This window comes from Aulonocara stuartgranti, assembly GCF_965226115.1.
Source record: "Aulonocara stuartgranti genome assembly, chromosome: 12".
Lineage (NCBI taxonomy): Eukaryota > Metazoa > Chordata > Actinopteri > Cichliformes > Cichlidae > Aulonocara > Aulonocara stuartgranti.
This window is the reverse complement of record NC_138948.1, coordinates 31,788,475-31,815,151: the sequence shown is the minus strand read 5'-3', so window position 1 is coordinate 31,815,151 and position 26,677 is coordinate 31,788,475. Positions and strand designations below refer to the sequence as shown.

Below are 26,677 nucleotides of genomic sequence, written 5' to 3'. Positions count from 1 at the left end.
GAAAAGTTATTCTTTAGCAGTATAACTGTGAACTTGACAGGAAAACTGCACTGAGAATTTACAAAAACTCTGTTTGGCATCAAGCTTTTTTTCAGTGACTGCCTCAGATCCTTAATATTTGAACCAGCTAAGCATGAGCAGCAAGAGATCAATTTAGATCCCGAGAATAAAAAAGCACAGAGACCACATGTGGAAACTGGGCTGTCAATGCACCAGAGGGAAGTGCCACTATGCAGCAGCATTTGGTGATCACTACCACAGTTTCGAGAGCTTTAATATTTCGACCTCACTTAAATCATAATCTGTCCTGCTATTTTTTCAGTTCACAAACACAATACAAGGAAAACGCAACTTGCCGTTGGCCTGAAGTAAAACAGAGGACCTTTCCATTACTTTCAAGTGTAAATGCTGTTCTAGAACTGCTGCGGTGAAAGAAATTATTCTATTCAGGTTTTTCAGCCAGAAGGTTAAGTCAAACATAAACTCAAAGACAAGAGGTTTCTGTGCCAATCTACGGATTCAATCCTCCCACTTTGGAAGGGGAAAAAGGCTGCAGTGCCTGAGGCAGCACTAATGCTGGATAAACTCAGGATGGTCCAACAATGTGAGGCTTCAGATAATACCACTATAAAAATTTACTGCCTTATCAGCCAGCTGAACGCATCCAACAAATTAAAAGAAATGTAGCAGTGAGAGCACAAAGTAAAACACAAAGCTCTGCAGTGCATATCAATGACCTGGTCAACTGGAGCACCAACAAACCACAGGAAACAAACAAAGCTCAGTTACCCACATCCACGCTGCTCACTGTGGACTCAGGTGTTGGGCTTTAAAATGATCTAAAATTATGTTTGCCGTATTTCCTCTGTGACCTTTGCTCATTATTTTCGCAACTGCTAATATGTACGTGATTTCAAGGTAAGTAGCTCTCAGCAAATTACAACGGCAGCAGACTTTGATCACCCTGAGGTAAAGAGCAGCTGGTGATTAACTCTAAATAACACGCACACAGACTCATGAAATAAGGAAACATGCAAACACACCAACTCGTGACCTGCTGTTGGCACGTAATTAGACCCTGAATTATACCAGGTAAAATACATTTTATCACGATTATCAGATATAAGTATGACATCTTTCCATCAGCTGATACAAGATCAGACCGTGATCCAATCCCATGGTGCATCCATTCATTCTCTTCCACTTATCCAATTCAGCGGGGTGGTTGGAGCCTATCTAAGCTGTCTTAGGGTGAGAGGCAGGGCGCACCCTGGATGGGTTGCCAGTCTGTCGCAGGGCAAACACATAGAGACAGACAACCATTCGCTTCACACATTCACACCTATGGGCAATTTGGAATCATCAATTTACCCAAACCTACTAACTGCCTAACTAACTAAATGTCTTTGGACTGTGGGACCTGGAGAGAACCCACGGAAAGAACATGCAAACTCCACACAGAAAGGCTGATCTGATGGTGGAATTGAAGGCAGGACCTTATTGCTGTCAGGCAACAGTACTAACCACAGACCATCATGCCTACCTTTTGTACCCTTTTCAGGTGGTACTCAACTGTATCTTTGTTGCTCTTGCTGAGGGGCAGATAACCACAGGACAAATCGTGTGTAAAATGTCCACATAAAAAGTTCCATATTTTGTGATAATGTAATAATTTGAAACAAAGATTTAACAGATACATATTCAGAGCAATGACAGCAAGACTGGATAAGCAGTTAAAACATTGATGTATGGATGTTGAAAGCAATTTTATTAAAATATAACACAAATAAATTTTTGGAATCTAATGTGGCTCATATGTGTGTGTGTATGTATGTATAGTATATGTAAGTAAATACTGCTCCTGATTTCCCCTTCTTGAGTTTTTTGGGAATGAGAATCAACACCTGCAAATGTGAGGCCATGGCCATCAGCCGGAAAAGGGTGGAGTGGAGTGCCCACAAGTGGAGGAGTTTAAGTACCTTGGGGTCATGTTCACAAGTGATGGGAGAAGGGAGCGGGAGATCAACAGATGGATTAGTGCAGCGGGCGCAGTGATGCGGACGCCGTACCGGTCTGTTGTGGTGAAGAGAGAGCTGAGTGTAAAAGCGAAGCTCTCAATTTACAGGTCGATCTACGTCCCTACCCTCACCTATGGCCACGAGCTGTGGGTAGTGACCGAAAGAACGAGATTGCGAATACAAGCGGCGGAAATGGGCTTCCTCCGAAGGGTGGCTGGCCTCTCCCTTAGAGATAGGGTGAGAAGTTCGGCCATTTGGGAGGGGCTCAGAGTAGAGCAGCTGCTCCTCCACATTGAAAGGAGTCAGTTGAGGTGGTTCTGGCATCTGACAAGGATGCCTCGTAGGCACCTCCTCGGTGAAGTGTTCCGGGCATGTCCCACAGGGAGGAGGCCCCAGGGCAGACCCAGGACACGCTGGAGAGATTATATCTCTCGGCTGGCCTGGGAACGCCATGGTGTCCCCACGGAAAAGCTGGAGGAGGTGGCTGGGGAGAGGGAGGTCTGGGCTTCTCTGCTTGGGCTGCTGCCCCCGCGACCCGGCACCAGATAAGCGGAAGACAATAGATGGATGGATGGAGTTTTTTGCATATTAGTCATATTTAAATGCTTCAGATTATCAAACAAATTTTAAGATGAGACAAAGATAACCTGAGTAAATACAAAGTACAATGATGTTTTTAATTGATGAATTCATTTATTAAGGGAAAAAGATATTCAAACCTAATATCTCGTCATAACATCCTTAGCATTTGATGATCTAAAATATTTAACTGTGACAAATATGCAAAAAAGTAAGAAAACAGGAATCAAGTGTTCTAAACAAAGACCATTTTCTTTAATTCTGAGTTGCTTCCATGACATAACACAGTTTCATAAGTCTTATGATTTATTTGTTATGAAGTCTCTGTAGATAAAGTATTGTGTACTTCAAAACTCAGCACAAAGGTAGGCAGAAAAACAACATAAAATTATATATATAATTATAATTATATAAATATAATTATAATTTGTTCCTCATCTCCCTGAGTATGCTACAGGTCTAGCCAGGGGTAGGGAACTCCAGGCCTCGAGAGCCAGTGTCCCGCAGGTTTTAGATCTCACCCTGGGTCAACACACCTGAATCAAATGATTATTTCATTACCAGGCCTCTGGAGAACTTCAAGACATGTTGAGGAGCTAATTTAGCCATTTAAATCAGCTGTGTTGGATCAAGGACACATCTAAAACCTTCAGGACACCGGCTCTCGAGGCCTGGATTTCCCTACCCCTGGTCTAGCCTATGGGCTCCCGCAGTATATACTGACCATACAGCACCCCTTTTTTATTTGTGACATTTTGGATCACGTATCTAAGAGTCTGTCCTATTGCATTGCTCCTAAGCTCAGATACAGTAGGTATGGAAATATAGGGAGAACAGAAAACCCGATCTGTCACATATTTAATTTCACATATACATCTACGAGACTGCCAACACATATCTTGATGGTAGCCTTAAGTACTATAACTTGTCTCTCATTCCTTAATTATTTTCTTCTCAATTATAAATCCCCTTTGAACACATGTAGCTCTTCCATCATTGATACCCATGATGAATTTTTAACAGGGGATATACCTTTGGTTGTGATGGCAGGCTGCTCTCCCAGTAGTAGTTTTAGCCTCTTTGCGTGGATTTTACCCTGGTAGTGTGACTGTGCCACAACCGCTGAGGTGAAGGACATGTTACACAGTGTGCAGCATTTATTCTTGTCCACATCGCCGTCGTCACTGCCCTAGAAAAGAAAAATGCATGATTGAGAACCACATTTATTTATTTTTGAGAGCTTTAAAAATAGGGTTCAAACATGTAATATGCATAACAAAGGAAGAACAGCATATCATTTTAGCACTTTAACACTGAATGGCTTTACTTTGGCTGACTCAACTTAGAAGATAATTCTAACATTTCCTGTCTGAAGGATAGGATCCTGGCAGAATGCAAATAGAGTCAACTCTATCCAATACAGGACCCAAAAAGCAGACAACTGAAGCCTGATAGATTAAGTGAAAAAAAAAAAAGCAAACCTAAAGAAGAAGCAGTAAACAAAAGGTCAAAAAAAGTACAAATAACAACCAATTCTAAGAACCATAAAGACCAGATCAAGCAACTAGTAACAGAAGATTTCAGTTCTGTTGGGCGTCTGAGAAACTAAGAGATTGGGTGTAGGGCTGGGCCACATTATACCGTTCACAGTAATACCGGCACAATGTTAGGCAACGATAAGAAAATGAAATATCGCGATAGAAGATGGGTAAAACGCGCATGTGTAGTGCCTTTGTTTTCATACGCACATGGCCAAAAAAAGCATGGCGGCAACGGAGAATGAGAAGGGAGAAAGCGGATCGTTGAGTGAAGCGAATGAACCAGAATTAGTTTGTAAAAATTTTGCCACTTCAGTGATGTGGAACTGGTTTGGTGTTTGTCCGTCAGATACAAAACAAAGCAGTTTTTTGTAGAACATGCAAGCGGGCCGTCGTTATTGCCGTATTTGTGGGACTAAGGCGCTCGTAAATCTGGGAGTAATCTGGGTCCTAAACTCCGTCTCTTCAGGTCCCAAAGTCAAACAAACCCTGCAGGATCACTGAGAGTTAAAATGTCTAAATTCTTTCATCTTTAATAAAACGATCAGCATTGCTGCTTTACCGGGTGTAACTATGAAGTTTAACATCCAGGCACCCATGAAAACAGAATTTATTACACTTAACGGAGTTAGAAGCTAGCGGAAGTTAGCTCGCTAGTTTCACTAGTTACCTGAGCATGATATAGCATGTTCTGACTGAGAGATTTCCGAAAAATTCAAACGTACAGCTCTGCTATCACTTCCAACATAAATGAAGACAGGAAACTAAACAGCAGTGACGTTTGTAAGGTTACTGAAGTTGGGCTAGCTGGTTTATAATGATGTGCTACGTGATCGCTAGCGACACAGCTATGTTAGCATAACATAAACGGTGAATCTGGAGGAATCAACGCTAACATTTTTCCAAAGTTAACGTGAAGGTTCCTGATGGTTAGAGACAAATGCAATTGCATGGCAGGATGCTGTAAACGGACCAAACTTCAGTCAGGAGAACAACTGAGACAATCCATCCACAATACGAGGTTAGTCATTAATATACTGCAACAACACGGGAATAGAGCAGCTGTGATAGAATACAGCATTAATGAATCAATGGTACAAAAGTGGAAGAAGCAAGAAGTATGAGTTGAATAAAGTTTCATTTATCTGACTGCTTTGTTTAGCTTAATGTGCCTCATAATCCCATGCACCTTATGGTCTGAAAAATACGTATTTGACTTTTTTATTTGGCACACTGCAGTTTAATGTTGCAAAGCACCTCTTTTTAACTTCAGTGGATATTATACATGGTTATGCTCAGGATATGTCAGCCCATTTCTACTGGAAATGCCTTTTGGTTAAACTTTCAGCAAGGAATTTGCATTTGCACAGTTAAATTTTTATATAGCTTTAATACACATAAACAGCTGCTTGTTTAAGTGAAAATACATGAATGGGGTTTTTTTGCGCTAGTACAGTTGTGGAGTTGTATTTTGTCTCGCGTCAATTATATCGTTAGTTATATGCACACTCCATCTTTACAAACTGCACCAAAAACCCATTATCATCAAAAAATGTAGAACGATCCTAGCAGTATTGTTCACCAAGGTTGTGCTACTTTTTTTTTTTTACAGAGAAATGAGGAAGAAGAAGAAGATAGTGTGTTGCCAGTCAGGCCAGGTCACCGAAAGGCTGATATTCATACAGGAAGAAGAGGAGAGAAGAGGGTGAACTTCATGACATCTCTCAAATGTCTGCTCCGGTGCATGGTGCACTCTACCAGACGCAATGCGTGAACAATGAATCTGAGTGTGTGTGTGTGTCTTTTCAGTTCAACTGTCTCAGTCTGAGATGAAGCGAGATAATGAGCTCACTCACCTTCATGATAAATTTACTTCCAAGAGTTCAGTCAGGTAGAGAAGAAAAGCGTTTGGATTGCGACTGGTGGTTCAGGTTTTAGTCTGGAGCATATATGGTAATATTTAAACTAAAATCTGAATTTCAGGGAATGTGAAAGGAATATCTAATAACAGAAAATAATACAATATCAGCAACCCTCTCATTCTTCAGGGTAAATTTATTGCTAAAATTAACCAGTCACCAATTTTTGAGTTTGCCACATTCAATACAATAAGTGTCTTGTTAAAAAAAAAATTCAAGTCCCATTGTTTTCTGGTGAAAGATACAGAGAGACCATTATATTCAGCCAGCCGTTGGTGTCCAAAATGCAAATAAAGAGCATGATGCTTCGCAAATGCAAGGTAGTGTAAAACTGCTGACAGCACACAGCTAACCTCGCTCATGGAGACATATTAAAGTATACAGTACGAAACTGCACACATCCATTTTTCCATTTTCTTCCATTTATTCAATTTAGCATCCCAGGAAGTGTTGGTGTCTATTGTGACATTGTAAGGTTACTGTGGTCCTATGTAAGGTCCTATTGTGACATTCCATACTGTTCTCACCCTGTGGCGGGTGAGAACAGTATGAAATTATTATACATTTTCTAATTTATATCTTGAAACCATCTCATGTACAAATACAAAATGTGTCCTTTGTTGCTGCCATAAATGCCATTAGTTCAGGGAGGTCCATGAACCAATGAACATGCTCCATGCACCACTCAGCAGGCCATTTGTAAATATGTGTACAAATGGTTGGTTTTTTGTACTGTTTTTATCAATAAATGTCAGCAACAAAGGACATACAAAGGACATGTGTTGATTTCTCCCTAAGATGGCAAACTGAAACACTGAAACACTCCACTCCCCCACCCCCTCAATCACTCACTGAGTGATTGAGGGGGTGGGGGAGCTGCTAAAAGCGGTGAGCTTCCTTTTGTGTTTCATCTTGATGCATTCTCAATCATCCAGGGAAACAAATCTCCAAAAGTCACCAACTTGGAGTGTTTCAGTTTGCCATCTTAGGGAGAAATCAACACACATGGGTGTATGTCCTTTGTTGCTGAGATTTATTGATAAAAACAGTACAAAAAACCAACCATTTGTACACATATTTACAAATGGCCTGCTGAGTGGTACATGGAGCATGTTCATTGGTTCATGGACCTCCCTGAACTAATGGCATTTATTGCAATTGTCATCTTGCGGGGGGTTTACAGGGTTCCATCGGTAAATGACTGCTGGTCAGCAAACCTGGGAAACCCACAGATAATTGGAACTATGGCACGAAACCGCTTCCAAGACATCATGCAACACCTACGCTTTGATGACAAGTCCACCCGCAGTGATCGAGCAAAGACTGATAAGTTCGCTGCAATTTCCAGTGTGTGGGGATCATTTGTCACCAACTGCATCACGTGCTACAACCCTGGTCTACATATCACCGTTGATGAACAGCTTTTCCCATCAAAGACTCGGTGCTGTTTCCTGCAGTATATTGCAAGTAAACCTGACAAGTTTGGGATCAAGTTTTGGGTGGCTTGCGACCTAAAATCCAAGTACACAGATGCAAAAAAAATCAGGCCACTGTGCGATGTGTTCACTGCTACAGGTACACATGTGTTAAATGCAGACGACAGATACCGTGGCAGTGCCAGGATTGTGAGTGATTGCTGAAAATGTTGAAATGTACTCACTCACTTTTTATCATTATTTGTAAATATGTGTACAAATGCTTGGTTTTTTGTACTGTTTTCATCAATAAATGTCAGCAACAAAGGACATACAAAGGACATGTGTTGATTTCTCCCTAAGATGGCAAACTGAAACACTCCACTCCCCCACCCCCTCAATCACTCACCCCCACTCCCCTCCCTCCAGAATTCCTAGGTAACGACCTAATATACATATGAATGACTAGCCAATTTAGCTTCCACTTCCACCATTTGACTGCTCTCCGGGTTTTATAGGTAGAAAGGTAGAAGCCTGGGGATGCTAGTGTGTGCATTTCACGCTTTGGAGAGGCAGTGTGAAATGAACATGGTGGAGCGACATGTCTGTTACACTCTTTGCTGTGATATCGGGTTGTAATATCGACTACTGAATTAAAAGACTGTATACAAATGAATCTGAATGTCTTTGGCGATGCCATAACAATGAAAAACAGATTTTGTGTTTACTGTTACTTCTGTATTTAGTTAAAGAGCTCTGCAAACCTGAAAAAAATGGCAGATGCACTTAGCTTAGAATTAACGTTAGTTATATTCAAGTAAAATAAAATCAATGCCTTACCTCATTTGATATGTTAGAGTGGTCTATTCTGCTATTGGCATACTTTTTTATTTTCTTTTAAAAAATAATTTGGATAATAGGCAACCTCATTCCCAATGCAAAGTTATAATATAAGGCATGTACACAAACTTTGTACTCATTAAGAATGTTGGATATGAGTCGGGATACAACAGATGCCATTTGTTCTGTCTTTGCTTTAGAGCCGTTAAACAGTATTTCCTTGTTACTCTCAAAGGAACCAGTAGGCTATTTCAGCAGTATTCAATTACCTTCAGCACCACTCAATCAATTTCAATCAGCCAGCCGAAGGACTCTTGTATTCACTGCATTAGCCGGTTGTATACAGAGAAATGTCTTTTCTGTCTAGACGAAGGCACGGTGCATAAATGGAATGGGCTGTAATCATTAACAGACGGTAGGCAGAAAAAGTTTTTTACATTTGTCAATAACTGCACCTTTCACTTCAACTATTCAACAGTTTTGGAATACATTATTGAATTTAGTTTTTGAAAAAATAAATAAATGTAAGGTATGTTCAGACGAGGCTTTCTACGCAAATATTGTATGTACACTGGATTGTGTATTTCATTTCACAACTCTTTATTCTTTTCATGGGAAGAATTCTAACTTTAACTTTGTGTACTCAAACGTTTCCAGTTAAAAGTTATAATGAGTTGCTAGGTTCATTCAGAAATTTAAATATGAGCACGACACTGGACAGGTAAAGAGTGACTGAACCAACTCAAAATCAGAAATCTGAAGATTATTTTTCAGCCTGTAATCAAGCTACTCTTTATTTTGTCTTTGCTTGTTAAAACTCCAGAAAGTACATTTCCGTCGCATTTCAAGTGGACAATGTGAGATGTTTAGTTAAATATTTAAAAATGATGCTGGGTCATTCCATGAAAAGTTAGGGAGTCCATCTGACCTCGTCAAACTTTCCTGATTTTATTTATACAACTTTAGTACATTTAAGGTTGTGTAAAATTTTACTGTCATACTATGATTTCTGAGTTTATGGCCCCTCAATTGCACAGACTTGGGTTGAAATCTGTCACTATTCATTGTGTGTGTTTTATTTATTTCTTCTTAATAGCAATTTTGCCCCAATTTAGCCCCTCGTGGCCTAAATTCAATAGCTAGCCACATGACATGTTCAGGGCAATCTGAAAATCTGTAGCGAAGTAAGTTTTCCTATCCAGTCAGAGTATTATAGTCTAGAGCCAAAATCTTTTTTTTAATTGACTGAAATAAAGTTTCTAATATTATTTTATTATTACCTTAATGTAGCACAAGGTTTAGTTTACCTGTTCTTCTAGGAGCTACTTTTGCTTTCTTACTTTGAGTACATTTCACAGCTGTTTTTTTTTTCACTTTTACTTGAGCAAAGAAGTTTAATAAACTTTCCCTGCAGTATTTTCTAACAGTAGTATACGTACTACTTCAGTACAGAACATCTGTACGATTGCCACCCCTGCCCGAATGCTCCAAACAAAAACAAAATATTTTATTCACAATAGAACACAGAAAACACATCCAGTGTTTACACTGACAAAATGTAAATTTTTTACAAAAATATTAACTCATTGGATTTGATGGCAGCAGAATGCCTAAAAAAAATTGGGACAGGGCCGTGTTTACAACTGTGTAGCATCCTGTGTTCTTTTAATAGTACATAAATATTTGGGAACTGATGAGGCCAGCTGCTCAACTTTTCGGAAATGAATGTCATCCCATTCTTGTTATAAGACATCACAGGGCTGATAACCATTCACATTGGCAGTACTTTAGAACTACCAATTAAGCTAAACCAACAACTTGATTGTTTTGGGGAGGAACATGGAAACGCCACACAGAAAGGTCCAGACAGATGGTGGATTGAACCCAGGACCTTCTTGCTGGGAGCTATCAGAACTAATCACTGTGCTGTCCAAAATTCAAGCACAGTGTTTACCAGATTAGTAATCTCTGCTCATCTTTACTTTTTTTCTTTTTTTTTTTGCCTGTCCCATTTGGTTCTTTAGCCGTCTGAATTGTTGTCTGAAGACCAACAAGGATACCCAATGGATTTATTTTGCCAAATGGATCATCGTGGCATTGCCGTATTGGTCCATTTGATCGACCTTTGTTTTTATTATTTATTTTATTTTATTTTCAGTTGTTACAGACGGGACAGACATAAGTGAGGGATAGGAAAGGGAGAAAGAAAGAGGAAGGAAAAGAAAAACAGAAGGGGAGAGGGACAGTGAGAAAGGGGAAAAAAATAAATAAATAAAATAAAATCTCCTGGATCACCTGTTGAGAGAGAAAGAATAGAAAACAAGCAAAAAAAAAAAAATGCAAAGCAACATACTAAACACAACACCATCGCATTAATCTAGCTAAGTGTAAACAGCAGTAAATACTAAATATTCAATGTTGTTGTGCAGCACCAGGACCGACAGCGCACAATGTGCTTTGAAGTAGCAGCCAAGAAAGGTGTAATTTAAGTCTACGAACAGTGAACACCCGTGTGCACACCTGTGTGGATCAGCACGCTTGTATTCAAATGGTTTCCACATGTAATGGTCTGCAAGAGGATGTAGAGAGCCATAGCCCCGTCCCCCAGGGCATGAAGCAGGCATGGAGGAGATCCAGGCCCCAGACATCCAGAGGCCCCAGAGTGCGAGAGCCCAAGGAGGACCACCGGAGGGGCATCCGTGCCACCCTCATGGGAAGGGCTGAGGATCATCTTTACTTCTGAGAAACTTTATAAGATGCTCTTTTTACACTGACCCACCACCAGCCTAATTAGATCTGGGCTGCTTTCTTCATAGCACCACTTAATATCCAGCGTTTTGTTGCCCCATTCCAACTTTTGCTCTGCTGTCACCAAATTCAAAATTATATCTTTTTTTCATGATTTGACTTGTTTTCTGTTTTGTTTTCTGTTGGACATCGCCTCCAAGTCTAATAGTCAACAATCTTTCATTGACATTTACAACTCCTCTTTCAAAAAATTCGGACTTGGACTCACATGATTGCAAATTGTAAAGTCACTGCTCTGGTCTACTTCACAAAGCGAAACAGCCAAGCCACTGACCAACCGAAATCCCACAAAGTAGACACTGAGCATAAATTACAGATATATGCTATGGAAATGCACAGCTACAAAGCAACACTGTCTGAGTTACTCACCAAGGATGACATACGACTCATAATTATACTCCAGTGTTCCAAAATGTTTGATCAGTTTGGAAGCATTTGCATACAATCTGTTGAGTCTGCAACATTACATTAACATACATGTGATATTTTGAATTTGACAATCTTTATCAGAAAAAAAACATCCACTGGTTTCCACACCATTAGATACCCAGAAATATCAGTTGAAGGTCATAACTTTTCAACAACACTCACCACCCACATTAACATTAAGCTTGTGCCAACATGACTGTACAAATTGATTCACACAACACTCACATTAATAAGGCTAGTAATGAAGCTAATTAATTGCTTAATGATGAAAACAGATATGCAACAGCAGCTTCTGCACAGACTGTTAAAATCATCTCATGCCCTCATTTTAAAAGAGTTGAGTTCCACATCATCGTGCCCTGTTTTCTTTTTTGTTGTTTTTATGATGAAAGAGAGGTGTGTGGCTCAGACACAAAAGCTTCGCCTGAGAGGAAACTAATGTCATTGAGTGGGAGGTTCTGAATTGCAGTAGACAAACATACAGCGATCTAAATAAGCTGAGGGCAGAACATTAAAACAGCTCAGGAGAAGAAGGTGCCACCGGTTAATTTGGGTTTGTGATTGTGCCATATTTGAAATGGCTGATGCATTAAACACAAACGGATGTGCTGAATAGGGTAGGAAGAATAACAAGAAAGCACGCCTTATACCTAAACGGATCTTTAATGTTAAAGATGTAAGTTTGTCTTCTACTGGGTATAGGCACTTAAGAAATGTGATATGCTGATTATGCAAAAAAAAAAAAAAAGGAAAAAAATGGTGTAAAAAGTACTGAAAAAAAGTTTTTTTATGACCCTCAAATCAGGAAAAGCAGAATCCAATGCATCTGTCAAGTTAAGCCAATCTCATGCACAATCCCATTTATGCTGAGCCACCTAAAGACATTTCACCACCATACTCTTATCCAAAAATTACACAACATTGAGGTTACAGAAAGGGCAAGTATCGAAGACTTGTGACCCTTGGAGTCTTATGGTTAAAGACTAATATCGATTCCAGACTGCATGACTGCTCGTACACATTCACAAGTGATCAAGCAAAGATCTAAGTGGAAGTGAGTACAGAGTGTAAAAATATAATTGAAAGCACATTTTGAATTTAATAAATCATGCTCTTTGGGGTTTTTTTAAACTCTCTTAAATGCTTTGATTGAACACCCCACCTTCTTAACCCCTCTTTGGCCCTGGGACCATTTTTGGTCCCAGGGCCAAAGAGGGGTTAACAGTGGGATGGTCTTTTAATGTATCTGACAAATTGCAAATAAAGCCACTGAGTAAACACCTGAATCTGTATTTCCCTTTAACTCTAGATAGAGTTTTAGCTTCCTATATCTTCTAATTTTGGTTTTAGAGCTCAATAATTCCACTGCCATCGATACTATTCTCTGTACACTGCTATTTTTAGAGGAAAACCTACTGTATGCCACTTAAACACTACCTCACTAACAGTGGCTCACTGAGTCATGAGATTGTTTTACTCTCTAAATTTACAGGGCGATAGAGGAAAGTCCAGTCAAAATAAGCCTGGCTGAAAGAAAGCAATTGCAGCTTTTTAGAGAACTGCTCGGCCAAATCATATCCTATGAAACACTGCACCTGGTGGAGAATAAACACTGCCACAAATAGTTTGTGGCCTCGGCATACTCAAAGTGCCACTTTGTCTTTATAAGGACAAGTTGTGATGTCATAATGTTGCTGCACAAAGCATAGCGTACAGCCAGTTGTGGGAAGGTGTAGAATCATTTGGAAAAGGAATGTTGTATCTACTGCAGGTGCATACGATCTAAGCAAAGCTGACTTTATTGTCATTATTGTCACAGCCACAAATGATGTCACAACTGCATCAGAAATTGATGTGCGTGGTCGAACAGACTAAGAAAAGACTTACCAACAGTGAATTGTGTTGCTTTTTAGGCACGATACATAAGTGCACAAAGTAGAAACTTTGTATAGAAGTTTTACATTTTGAAGTTAATCTGTAAATACATACAATTTTTGAAAGGGATTTCTAAAACATTTGCAAGTAGAAACATCTGAAACATCAGAAATTATGTTAAAAAAAGTCTAAACTGGGCTGCATTTCTGATTTGACATGTAGTCATTGGGACAATTAGATTTCTAAACCAGGTCTAAGGTATTGTTACTGTAGATAAACCTCTACAATATGAGACACAAAACACAGCAACCATTCCCTGTCTGCAAGCATTTAGAGAGAGTGGGGAGGACGAACTCCCTACTGCCAGCAGCTGGGGGGTGAGGAGAAAGAGAAGAGAGAAAAAATGAGCACAGAGACACAAAAAATAAACAAACAGATTTCAGGAGAGAGCAGACAGAAGTTACTGACATGCTGTAATGGCACATAAAAACATCAAGAGAGAAATAAGAGAGTGGAGAAGAAATTCTCAATACATCATCAGAAGTTCCTCGTAAATATCCCCATGTTGGAGTTCTTGCTGTCGCTGTGTGTCCGCAGACTTTCCACTGGCTGTTTGTTCTGTATAAATCACTGCTCTCATTTGTGTGTCTGTATGTGTAAAAACCACAACCAGTACAGTCTACATGCTCACAATATTTGACTTTTTTCAATGAATGAGTCAATGCGACTGCTTTTGATGTTCCTCTTGTAATGGTCTGTTATTCATAAGGTCATGTGTTCACCTGTCAGTACTGAATGTCGGTTGTATTTGTTTACTTCTTATATTATATGTGTTTTATGTGTTGTCATTTCTGTTGCCTCCTTGGCCAGGGTTGCATTTTTTTTCTCAATGAGACCTTCAACTAGATAAATGAAGGATATATTAAAAAGGCCAATCTCAGACCTTCTGGTCAGGTAGGACCTGCTTTTCTATCGATTTTTTTGAATGCATCAGTGGCTTCATACCTAACCTCTGAGTACATGAACATGGGCTTCTGTTTTTACTGAAATACTATTTGTGGCGAGCTCTAATGTAGCACAGATCACAACTGCGCGTGTGTGAGAGGATAAGACAAAAACACAGCTCTTCCTCCCACAGTGTGTGATAACACAGAAACACTGCTGCACTCTGAGTCATTCTGACACACACACACACACACACACACACACACATGCACACAGCCCCTCCTTCCGCCCTTGGTGTTGTCCTTCACTAACTCAGCACACACATGTACATTGGCACACACACACACACAGAACCTTCCCTCAGCTACCAAGGTAGCAGCAGCAGAGCCACTACTGCACTTAATACACAGTATTTTATAGACATAATGAGCAAATATATTCAAGAAGAAGCAAAAATGCACCACCGGATGGGATGCCTCTTCCAGACTGGAAAGATCTATAATTTCATGGTTAATTAAAACTGGATAAACGAGAAGCTAATTGCAGGGAAATGTAATTAATTAAGCAGTAGGTAGGTGTATGTTGCAGGCTCCCAATCACAGTGGAGACCTGGCTGAGAAACTGTTGTTTCAGGTATGAAGTAGTAATGGTGATGTGACATAAACTTGGGGAATGTGGATAAGGTCAACGACATAGTTTAAAATATCTCCTTTTTTTGTATTTCTTTTCTTAAAAAATATAATAAAATTAGCCACCTGAAGCCTGACGAATGCCATATTTCAGCAGCCATGTAGAGTGAAAATCTTTCTGTGCGTGTGTGTGTGTGTGTGTAAAATCTTAACTCAACAGTGAGAAATAATTGGAGTTCTGCATTGGCAGAATAGAGGGCTGTGCTGCACTCCTCTGAATATGTAACTGATGGGGCCAGGAGGAGAGATAGAGGGAGGAAGGGATGGGGCTGCCTCATTCCTATTCATGTAAGGCATAATAAAATAATCTTTTTGATTTGCAAGCAGTAAATCCTCTCTCCGCTGTCAGTGCTGTGCTGCACATTTTCATCTTGGTTTAGGGGAAGCACTGCCCCTGTCTTGTCTTGGAGCACTGGACTTGTGTTGTTTACTACTGTCGCTATATCACAAATGCCAAGGCTGCAACACGCTCAGCCTCACAGAGACTCTGTCTCAGATGCATGGAGTCAACAAGCTGCACCGATCCTTGAGGCGATAGCCTTGAGCTCTGGGAAACCTGGACTGGATTGGCGTGATTCTGGTGCGGATAAACACCGTATAATGCCTGAGCTAAATCTGGAGGTCAGGGAACACTCACTGTTCATGTGCATCTCCCCTAAGGCGCGCACAGAAGAAATAGGGCAGCCAAGTACAAGGGTATCCCAGCTAAAAAAAAAAAAGGATTAAAAAAAGGAATTGCTCCCAACATAGCTGTGGACAATGCAGTCTATTGCTGCCAAGCGGAGCATACAGGGGAGCACTAAGCTGGGCTGACACAGTAGTCTCTGCTGCACATGATAAAATGACCTTCACATTAAACAGCAGGCAGGGCCAGCAGGAGCTGAGAATAAACCCTGACTGGTCTTCACTGGACGATGCATCACGAGGCAGCAACGAGAATTCGAGTTTTGGGGCCTCACTTTTTACTGCAAGAGCATATTGTGCACGTCGGCACGAAGCAGTTATTCTTACTCATTGGAGGTTTTTTGTGTGAACAAGATCAACATCTCTAAATATAGAATTGAATTTGTGAGCATCATTTGCACTGATAATTATCACAAACGAGGCTGCGGCTGGGTCTTAAATTAACCAGTCTATTCTGCATATAGTAGCGTTTTTCTTAATTTAGTTATGCAAAATTATGATTAATGATTAAAAGTGCCTTCAAAAATGTCCCCAATCCACTAACAGTAAACATGAGAAGATAACATGAAAAAAGTCTGGTTTGCTCTCTTTAAATTTTACTCACATATTATGATTTTGCAAAGCCTCTGGATCTTAGGTCACTGTTTGCTAAACTACAACTAGATTCCTTTTGAGGTTATTTCCCTTCCAGTGGAGAACAGCAGAACAGAAACAGCAGGATCATTTGGCCACTGCTTTCTTTGTGTGTGCAATGGTGTGTTAGAAACAAAACTGCCAAAAAGAAAAAGAACAGACAGCTCCTTTAGAACGTGTACCTATTGTTTTTGACAATAACCTCGTATTTGAACCTCCCATGAAAAAACATGCTATAAAATGAAACATGTTTGATTTGGTCGAAATCAGAAACAAACTGGCTCCCAAGCTGTGTTTTTTTAAAAAAGAAATTTATGAGAAACACATGCAGAATGGCACTTTTATACACAATCCCTTACAAAAACAGGCTTATACATAAACTTAAACTTAAACAACTTGACGATATGATTATTAAAAAACACGAATGAGTGCCAGTCCCTGTGTAGCAGCTGTTATGTTGCTATTTTGTCACAGGCTGAAGACCGAAAGCCGCGGCAGGAGTCAAGATCTGCAGTTAGCGTATCTGAGAGTAACAAAGTTACTCACACACACACACACACACACACACACACACACACACACACAGGAGGATTCAGTCCAGATATATTGCTAGTTCACATACAATTAAAATAAACACACAAATAATCAATGAGTAAACAAAATATACAAAATATGGTTAGTAGGGTTTTTAAAAAAAAAAAAATACTGATACATGATATTAATCAATCCTCAAATTACTACTGAATTATGACACTCCAACAACATCGATCCCAACTCTGCCGTCTTTGTCTCCTCCAGCTGACTCTATTAAGAAGTTATCATAAATCATAAAACCTAATTTTAACATTAGCCATTTAACACATTAGTCACCTGTTATCATCAATGTATCATTAATGGCAAGAGGACTGTAGCTAGAGAACAGAGTAATAATTGAGCTGTGACATTACAGACCAATGAAGAACCGGGAGGGTTTCTGGTTGGGCCGAACAGCGGGGGAACCGTGGCTGAACTGAGCAGAGAGCCCCGAGTGTGGAGACCCAATCTGAGCAAATATAGACTGACATCCGGACCAGAGCAGCTGAATCAGACGAGCAGAACTGGGGAGGTAAAGAGCTGGAGAGTAAGGTGGAGCAGTGTGAACGCTGGATGAGAGCGAGACGGCAGGCAGATGTGGAAAGGATGATAAACTTTAACGTTTCAACTTGTATGATCATTTATTAAAATCTGCTTCTCATTTAGTTGTAGAGTTTGTGATTTTGTGAGTTTAAGTGTGATTATTATTCAAAGTTATTTTGTAACTTTTCAATAATGCTATATTTTCAATTCAATCACATAAAATGTGAATTATATATAACTTAAATTCTTAAATCTAAAATCTTCATGAAACCTAACTTATAATAGGGAAAAATAGTTTCAAATAAACAGCTTTTTCAAGCAGTGACTTCTTTGGCATTACTTCTGTTGTTGCAGGATGGAGTAAAGATCTTCTCTATATCAAAAATGAGTTTTAAGTATTTTCCTGTGTGTCGGTATAAAGTTTTAAACTCTAGTATCGTAGTCGTACGAGACCATCAAAACACACGCACACCCATAATTACTAGCATACACAATTAAACCTGGGCAGTCAGATGGTGAGCATTAGTTTGACAGAGCACAAATAAAAAAAAGTAAAATCCCTCAATAAATCTGCTGAGGGTCAGCAAGACTGCTCATGGAGCTACACTTTTAGACTAGTTGCCGCAAGAAACTTTTTCCCCCTCTGCTGATTTCAGACCCCCCCCCACACACACACACACACACACACACACACACACACACCACACACACACACACACTCGTATAGGGTGCAAGATCGTCTCAGTTCATACAGCAAGTCAGAAAAATATGCAAGAGGAGGAAAGTCTCTGACATTAATGAGTAAACTTAGTACTTTTTTTAACCAACTAAAACACATCAGCATTGATCTATTACATCAACCATGAATTACCCAGGAATAAGACCACATCATGACACATCATGACCAACACCAGAGCAGCTACACTTAAATCAGAACTATGCAGACAGTAAAAAACATCAGCAAAAAAACAACCAACACTGAATTATCTCCACGTTTTACAGCAGGTTTGTGTGTTGCTTTTCTCTCAACTGTCATTGGTATAATATGGACATATGGACTCAGGACCAATTTGAAATCCAGAGGAAAAGCCCATCCAGTAAACCCTGTGAATCTGACTTTCTTGCTGCAAGGCAACAGTGGACTGCACCTCTGTGACAGCAAAAACAGCATCTAAGGATAACTGTCATTTGCCTAGCTGACATCTCTTTTATGTAGCCATGCCAGGTGGTGACTGTTAATGGAGAAGGTCACATATAGACAGAGAAGGGTTAAGTAGTTAAATCGGTAGAAGCACACGAGTGTGTGTTTTAAATTCTTGAGCTCTTCATTCCTTCAAAGGTCAGCACTGGAAGAGTAGTTTAATGTTGGTCAATAGCACAAACTCAGGTATTAAAGTCTGTTAAACTCAAAGTGAAAACATTATTAAACTATCACATAATTCATTCAAATAATTAGATTTTATAGCAAAGCAAGTGTTGCTTGCAGTTTCCTAACTAATCTATACACCTTTTCTATACAGGTTAGTCCCATTGAGACTCAATGTCTCATTTACAAGAGATCCAGGTGTACTGTACTGGATGCAGATTTAACTGCATTCAAAACTTTGACAAAGGGAAAACTGTTAGGACATGACGAATGCATCACAGCATATCAGAAATGAGCAGCAGCTTTCCAATTCACAGTCTCCACATTCTAGTTAAACAGAAAGAAGCCTCAGTCCTGAATCCTGTAGCTTTTTGTGGCTCAGCTCTCTCAGACTAGATAACTGGGAGCTATAACGCTTTTCTAATGGCTACCCGAAGCTGGCTCCAGAAGTGTTGATCCCCAAAGCCTGTCAAGAAAAAAACGAGCAACTCCAGCCACGAAAATAACTGATCTGGAAAGGGACTGAGGGAAGAGTTAGAAAAAATCTTATCAACTGCAGCTCAACTCGTGGAATGCAAGTTTCCAGTCTCATATTAGGCACGGAAGTTAACATTATGGATCATCACTTTACATCCTAATTCAGACAAGGTTTTGTATGACACACACAAAAAAAAACCAACTCTAGAGATTTAATATAACAATCTGAATGGTCTTCCATAAAGCTTATTGATTGACACGTTTGACAAGCTCCATCATCTGCAGCCTTCACCGTCTCTTCACAAGGTTAAATGATTCGCTCCTTATCCTTGCCCAAGCTTTTCACAGTGTAATGTAATTGTGAACAGCAGGTTCACACTGTGAAGGACCCAGCAGAGGGACTTGGAGGATATTCTGATTAGTTACACAAGCTCTGCTGTGATGATTGCATGGCTAATGCTTTAAATGAAGTGACTTATTTACCCAGAAAGCGTCCACTGTTAAGTCTGTCATATCACTGATGAGGTCCAGACAAATTCTAAACAGATTAAGCAGATCTTAATTGTAATAAGCCTGATCTGCACGCTGCTGTATCCACCATCACACAGACTTTGTGCGTTCTCACACATACCTCTTTCCAGAAAGTCTTAGAAAAGTTCAGGCTGCACCGCATGTGTGAAAACTGTGTAAATCTGTTTCTGCTATCTCTGTTCTCTTTAACGTTCTTTGGAATCCTTCAGCAGAACTCCTCACAGGCCACCGAAGCAGCTTGTTGTGCTCAAAGTCCAGTAAAGTCAAAACACTTAAAAAAGTTTTCCTTTTGCTGTACGCACAATTGTGCAGCTTGCCAAGAGCGGCCAATAAGTGTTGGAATTTGGAACAGTACTTTCAGGAGACTTTACTGTTCCACAACTTGTGTGGCCAATTATCTGAGCTAATTTAAAAAGGGTTGAACCGTCTCCAGTTTGAAACCTACTTTTCAGGTATTCTTCCCTTCCTGCTTTCTTAGAAAAGAGCTTTGCACAGGGGTCTGGTGCAGAGATGTTATGCGGTTCTAGTCAACACTGTCAGCTCTCTTACACCTTCCTGTGGAACAGAAACGCTTTCTCCCCCCCCCCTTTTGTTTTTTTTTTTTACAACCATTGTTTTCCGTCTTTTTGGAGGTTCAGATAGTTCACTGCTCTCACCTCTTGGTTCTAGCCTTCATTCTGCTGGGCTCTGCTTTCTGCACGGTGAGGGGTTTTTGCTAAATCCCTCCCCGTCACTGGGCATAATGGACCACCCCCCTTACAGAGCAGAAATTCACACTCATCCCTTTTCCAAAGAAGCACTGAGGATGTTTAAAATGTGGAAGCAGTTTAGGGAGAGAAATGGAGGAGTCTAGTCTCGGTTCCACACTGAGGGGAGCTGCAAATACATTTAGGCAGGTGAAAAGGCATCATCCTCTCCTCATTTCATTCTTCAAACAGCAGAAGATTGACATATCACTTTTCAGGCTTGATAGATTCCTAACACTGAGGTGCCCTTTTGTTTACTCAGCTTTGTGTTCCATAGCCTGTGTGCATTTATCCTTTTGTGCTAAGCAGTAAAGTGATATCTAACTGCTCTTTCTGAAGTGTTTCCAAGTACAGGTATGATTTAGAATACTGTTTCCAGACAGAAGAGGTTAAAAGTGCTGCATCATTGTTCCATAAAATTAGAGAAAAAATACTGTGTGTCCAAATGTTATTCATCTACAAAAACATAAGAAAAGGCACAAATGACAGCTGCACAGCTTCCACTGTAAACCAAGACGTGAATCTGGCATCTGCAACTGAATCTTGATTTTCTTCATAACTGTATGAAGCTTTGTGTTTCCACATCACAGTAGTAATAAAATAAAAGCACAGTGGTGACTCAGAATCAGAAGCAAAACAAAACATGAGGTCACCATCATCTTTATTACTAACATTGTGGATTGGAGTGACTCAATTTAGAGAAAACTAACTGCAGCAGAAAAAAATAGTCTTAAAATATAAACAAGCTTGATTTGAAGCTCATGGAAGGGGAAGATCAATGAAGGAGCTTCTGATAACTTGCCATGCAACTGTACAGGAAGTCCAGCATGCTTGATGATGTTTCCTATCTTCCACTGTGATGGGTTACCTCTTTAGCTGCCATCAGGAACCACCAACTCACCATCTTGCAAAGTTATTATTGACAGATTTACAGAGTTGGTGAGACAACTGACGATTTCTGCACAAGCTGCCAGATTAGCAGCAACACTGAGAGGCATCCTGAAATGTTCTCTAATTCGGATCATAGTTCTTTTTAACATTTCTCTTTTCAGCTTTTTTTTTTATATTATGAGAGAATGTTTTCAAATTATGATATCTGCTCCTCTTATTCATAATAGCATAACTTTACATTAAGTAGTGACTGACATTTAGGAGCAACCTGGTATTTATTTCAAATACTTGGAAGCAAACATTACAGACAATAAATAATATATTCTGTGCAAGTGGTGCTCCACCTGCTGTATTGGCATGTGAAGCAGATTTCTAATGCACGGTCTGAAATACTTTAATTATTCTTATGCTTTTCTCATGTTATGCTGTGCGTTCTAATACATTTTACATTTCAGCTGCTCATTAACACAAATAAGTTCTTGGCTCTTGACTAGAATGTAACTTTTATTATTTTTACAATTCTGTTTCTGCATTGATACCTACTTATTTTAATAAACTACATGCTGTACATATGCCATCTTATTTTTTTTAAGCTGCAACAAATTAGCAGAATGGAGTTCTGCTATTGTCCATGTGATCCCACTATGAACTTAAACCTCCAGAGGCCTTTTTTTCTGTCCCTGGTGCTTCCTCGCCATGCAGCTGATGTAGTGTATGTATACACTATTAGAAATGTGTGCAAGAGTGCAATCTGCTGCACATTGCCCAAGGAGAGGTCAAGGCAATGAAGCATAAGACTGCAGTCACTTCTTGTTCAGTCAAGGCAACGCTGGACACCTGTGCCATCTCCAGTGTGACTGCTCCATCTACCCACCAGGATATGGTGGGAATGCTTGAGGCCTGATTTAATGGAAACTGGCAGTTGAATAAACTGGCAGGCTTACACCAGAACCGTCCAACCAATTGCAAAACTCTGCGCACATGAATGTGTATAATGAATATTGGCTGTGTTTGACAAAGTAAAGTGGTGGAAATTTTATGGAACGGAATGGTTGTAAGTGTGCCTGTCAGTCCACCAGACTGTGAAACACATTTTTATATCCATGGGTACATACTTTGTTCAAGGTACAGCCATTTTTAGTCTACAGTAGTTTAATTATTACAGTGCATTATTTATGCAGAATTGGTCCCTTTCCTGATTTCTTATTTTTTCCACATTCTCCACTCTTATGTTTCTGATCATAAAAATAAATGTTATTATTAGACAAAGATAAGACAATTATATACAAAATGCAGTTTTTAAATTAAGCTTTTGTATATTAAGGGAAACAAGCTATACAAATCAACCTGGCCCTGTATGAAAACGTTATCCCTCCCCCTTGTTAAATCATGAATTAACCATATTGAAAGCTGAAAGCTGAGTTTCACACCCAGGCCTGATTACTGCCAGACCCGATGAATCAAGAAATCATTTTCATAGACCCTGTCTGGCAACATGAAGTAGGTTAAAATATCTCAAAACGCAACACATCATGCCATAATCTACAGAAACTTAAGGGTTGTTTAGAAACAAAATCATTGACATATATCATCCTAGAAAGGGTTCCAGAACTTTGGGATGCCAGTAAACCACGGTGAGAACCATTAGCCACACTGGATGAAAACTTTGCACACTGGTGAACCTTCGAGGAGTGGCCAGTATTTTGTGCTTACTGCTGTTTAGCTATTTTTAGTTAGTTAGCACAAAGCTTGCTAAAAACCAACAAGCCAGGGTCATAAAATTTAAGTTAGCGCGCTAAAATTAGCATTTAGCTGACATCATAGTGCTGTTAGCATTGTAGGCACACAAAAATGCTAACAACCAGAAAAATAGAGAAAACAGTTTTTCACATCAGAGCAGAATTAAAAGTTTTTTTGTTTGTTTTGTTTTCCGTCAGCCTTCTGTGAGAATGAGAATTAGCTACATTTTTTCCAGTACAACATATATAGAGAGTGGGTTTGTTTATTGCATTATTTCTTCTCTTGATCACTGTGTATTGCTTCAAAATGTGGAACTGGATAAAAACAGTATTGCCTATGCATTAGTGGTACAGCATAAACATTAGTGGCTTTATTTTAACAGCCTTTAATAGGCATAAATGAAACCTACCCTGGTGTTAAGAAGTGGCACCATGAGGCATGGCAAACACATCAACACAACAATATGTAGCCATCCCTGAGGTATTGTGGAAAAATGTTTTCTCCTGTGTAGTTGTTATATGATGACTATGTTCATATTGATATGGGAAGAACATAGTGAATTTGTCCTATTATCGGGTGTCAAGAGCAAAGCTTTTATATAACATCCTGAGAAATAGTGGCACCTCATGCTGCATTTCTGCGAGAGTGGTTTCATCCAACATCAAGATGCTTACATGTTACTAGCAGTGGAACCACATTTATTCCTTAAATTAAATTTAAATAGATGGACGAGTGACTGGCACAGTAATGCAGTAGTGGTGGTGCTTCACAGAAAGGAGGCTGCGGGTTTGAATCCACCAGCTGGCTGGGGCATTTCTGTATGAAGTCAGTACTGTATGTTCTGTATTTCTGTGCTTTTGTGAACTCTCTGGCTACTTCCTTCCATATTCCAAAGACAAGCTTGTGATGTTTATTGGTGATTCAAAACTGGTCTTAACTGGATAAGTGGTTTTAAAAAACAGATGTATGGATGGATAGAAGTTCAAATATTGACATAATGGCTAGAGAGTTCAGGGTCAGCATTTCATTTCATCACTGCTCCAAGCTGGTCAAGAAGGCTCACCAGCCCCTCTTCTTCTTGAGGACTCTGAGGAAGAACCACCTGTCCTCAGACATCCTGGTGAACTTCTATCGTTGCACCATCGAGAGCATCTTGACCAACTGTATAACAGTCTGGTACGGGAACTGCTCTGCCTCGGACCGGAAGGCGTTGCAGAGGGTCGTGAAAACTGCCCAGCGCATCGCCGGAGCACCACTTCCTGCCATAAAAGACATCTACAGGAAGCGGTGTCTGAAAAGGGCTGGGAAAATCATCAAAGACCCCAGTCACCCATCACATGGACTCTTCACCCTCCTGCCCTCTGGGAGGCGCTACAGGAGCCACCGGACTAAGACCACCAGGTACCGGAACAGCTTATTCCCCACAGCCGTCAGACTCCTGAACTCTGCCTCCTGACATCTGACCCTCGTTAACACATGGACTGAACATACACACACCCACAATGGACAACCGTACCCTCAAACACACAATAATAACATGGACTGAACCACCACTCACAACCACTAGCACTTTATATAGCCTCTCTAGGAATTATATCTCACTTATCTTAACTGCACTACTGTATAGCTCTGTGTAAATAATCATTCTGTACATTCGATAATTTTTAATCCTACAACTGTTTACAACTTGCATAGTTCCCATTTCTGTATAACTGTATATCTCAGATTCTGTAAAGTTATTTATTTCATATTCTGTATAGTTTTTCATATTTATATCCTGTTCATAGCCTGTTCATAGCTTGTACTCACTACAGCCTGTACATACTTATAGTTATAGAATATTCACAACATACCTCATACCGTGTACATTATAACATAATAGACCCATTTCTGTAATATACTTACATATCTATATTATTGCTAATATATATTGTAATATATCTATATCACTAAAGCACTTCTGGATGGATGCAAACTGCATTTCGTTGCCCTGTACCTGTGCATGTGCAATGACAATAAAGTTGAATTCTATTCTATTCATTAACCCGCAGAATCATGACCACCTAAGAAAGGAAAGCAAAGACAACATCTGTTTTCTGGTACTCGACTACTGGATTTGACCACTGCGGTAAATACTAACTGTAGCAAAACCTATTTCTAAACTTAGCTGTAAAACTGTCTTCACTTTTAAAAGTGAACAGATATTCACAGGTCAACCAGATGTCTGCCTCTCCTTAAGCACTGTTCTGCTGGAGGTTCTCTTCTTGAAACAGAATTAATAGACACAGTGCTATGATGTGGAAAAAACGATAAATTAAGCATTTTTCCAGTTATTGATAAAAAAGATGAATTTGATTACCATTAAAAAGTCATGTAAAATAATGATGCGAATGTGAAAATCAGCAGTCAACAAATGTCTAGCTTGCAGTAAAATAGTCTATCAAATGTACATTTTATATATTAATTTATACCGCTCAACCTTCTGTACTTGTACAACACAGGCATTTCCAATCCTGTTATCGACTGAAAGCCTTGCTGGCTCAAGGAAAATATTTTTGCGATATCAAAGCATTATCAGAGCTGAATGTGCAGATCTCATAGGGCTATCTGAATCCTAATTTTTCTTCATACTGTTCTGTTTAAATGTCAGAACAGAAGGCTGACTAACCAGCCAACACAGAAATGAAAATGCAGTAGAGTCAAACTATGGGTGCTGAACTCACGTCTGCCTGATAAAACTGTAGCATCAATAACTGCTTTGCAGTTTCACAGGTTTTCAACGTTTCTTTTAATAAACAATTTAATCTTATTTATGAGAGTCTGTCTGGCTTTAACAGAGTAAAACGTCAGTGATCGCAAAACTAATCTGACTGGTACAAAAAATCTGAACAAATGAAGCCACAATCCCAAACATGCCATTTTACAATCTCCATCCACAAAGCAAGCATTGACTGACACCCCCTCCTCCTTTACATGAGAGCAGGTTATCACCGGGACTAGCATGACCAGGAGCGTGTACAGTTGTCAGATGCCATCAGCTCAACCGGGTCCAGACATCGGGTCACGCCAGGCCGTACGCACTCCCACAGTCTCTGGAGGCTGTGCTGGCGAGTGTATTTTTAGATAGTGCCACCTTATAAGCACAGCCTGGTCGCATCACATCTGTGTAGTTTAAGTGGAGCCTTTCCCATCAAGGCAATGTGCCCTTTTACCAAGGGCCTAAGGTCAGACTACAGACCAAACACAGATTTACTGTGACATTTAAAAAAGCAAAGATGAAGCAATGTGTGAAGCTAGTCCTGGTTTGGTCATAGATTTTTTCAACCAGCTTAAAAAAAATACACAAAAAAGTTGGTGTAGATTTGCTTGAAAAATGTAAAATAATTTTGGCGATGCTGTGTAACTACAGCAAACCGTGAAGAGACTACTCTTATGAGA

General features: G+C 39.7%; 1 protein-coding gene across 1 annotated transcript in view; it reads right to left on the bottom strand.

The window, feature by feature from the left end:
* zmat4a (zinc finger, matrin-type 4a) overlaps positions 1-26,677 on the bottom strand; it is a 155,858-nt gene that overhangs the window by 63,277 nt on the left and 65,904 nt on the right. The window contains exon 4 of the mRNA XM_082554948.1: positions 3,630-3,786. Coding sequence (XP_082411074.1) covers positions 3,630-3,786 — 157 coding nt within the window. The remainder of the gene's footprint in view (positions 1-3,629; positions 3,787-26,677) is intronic.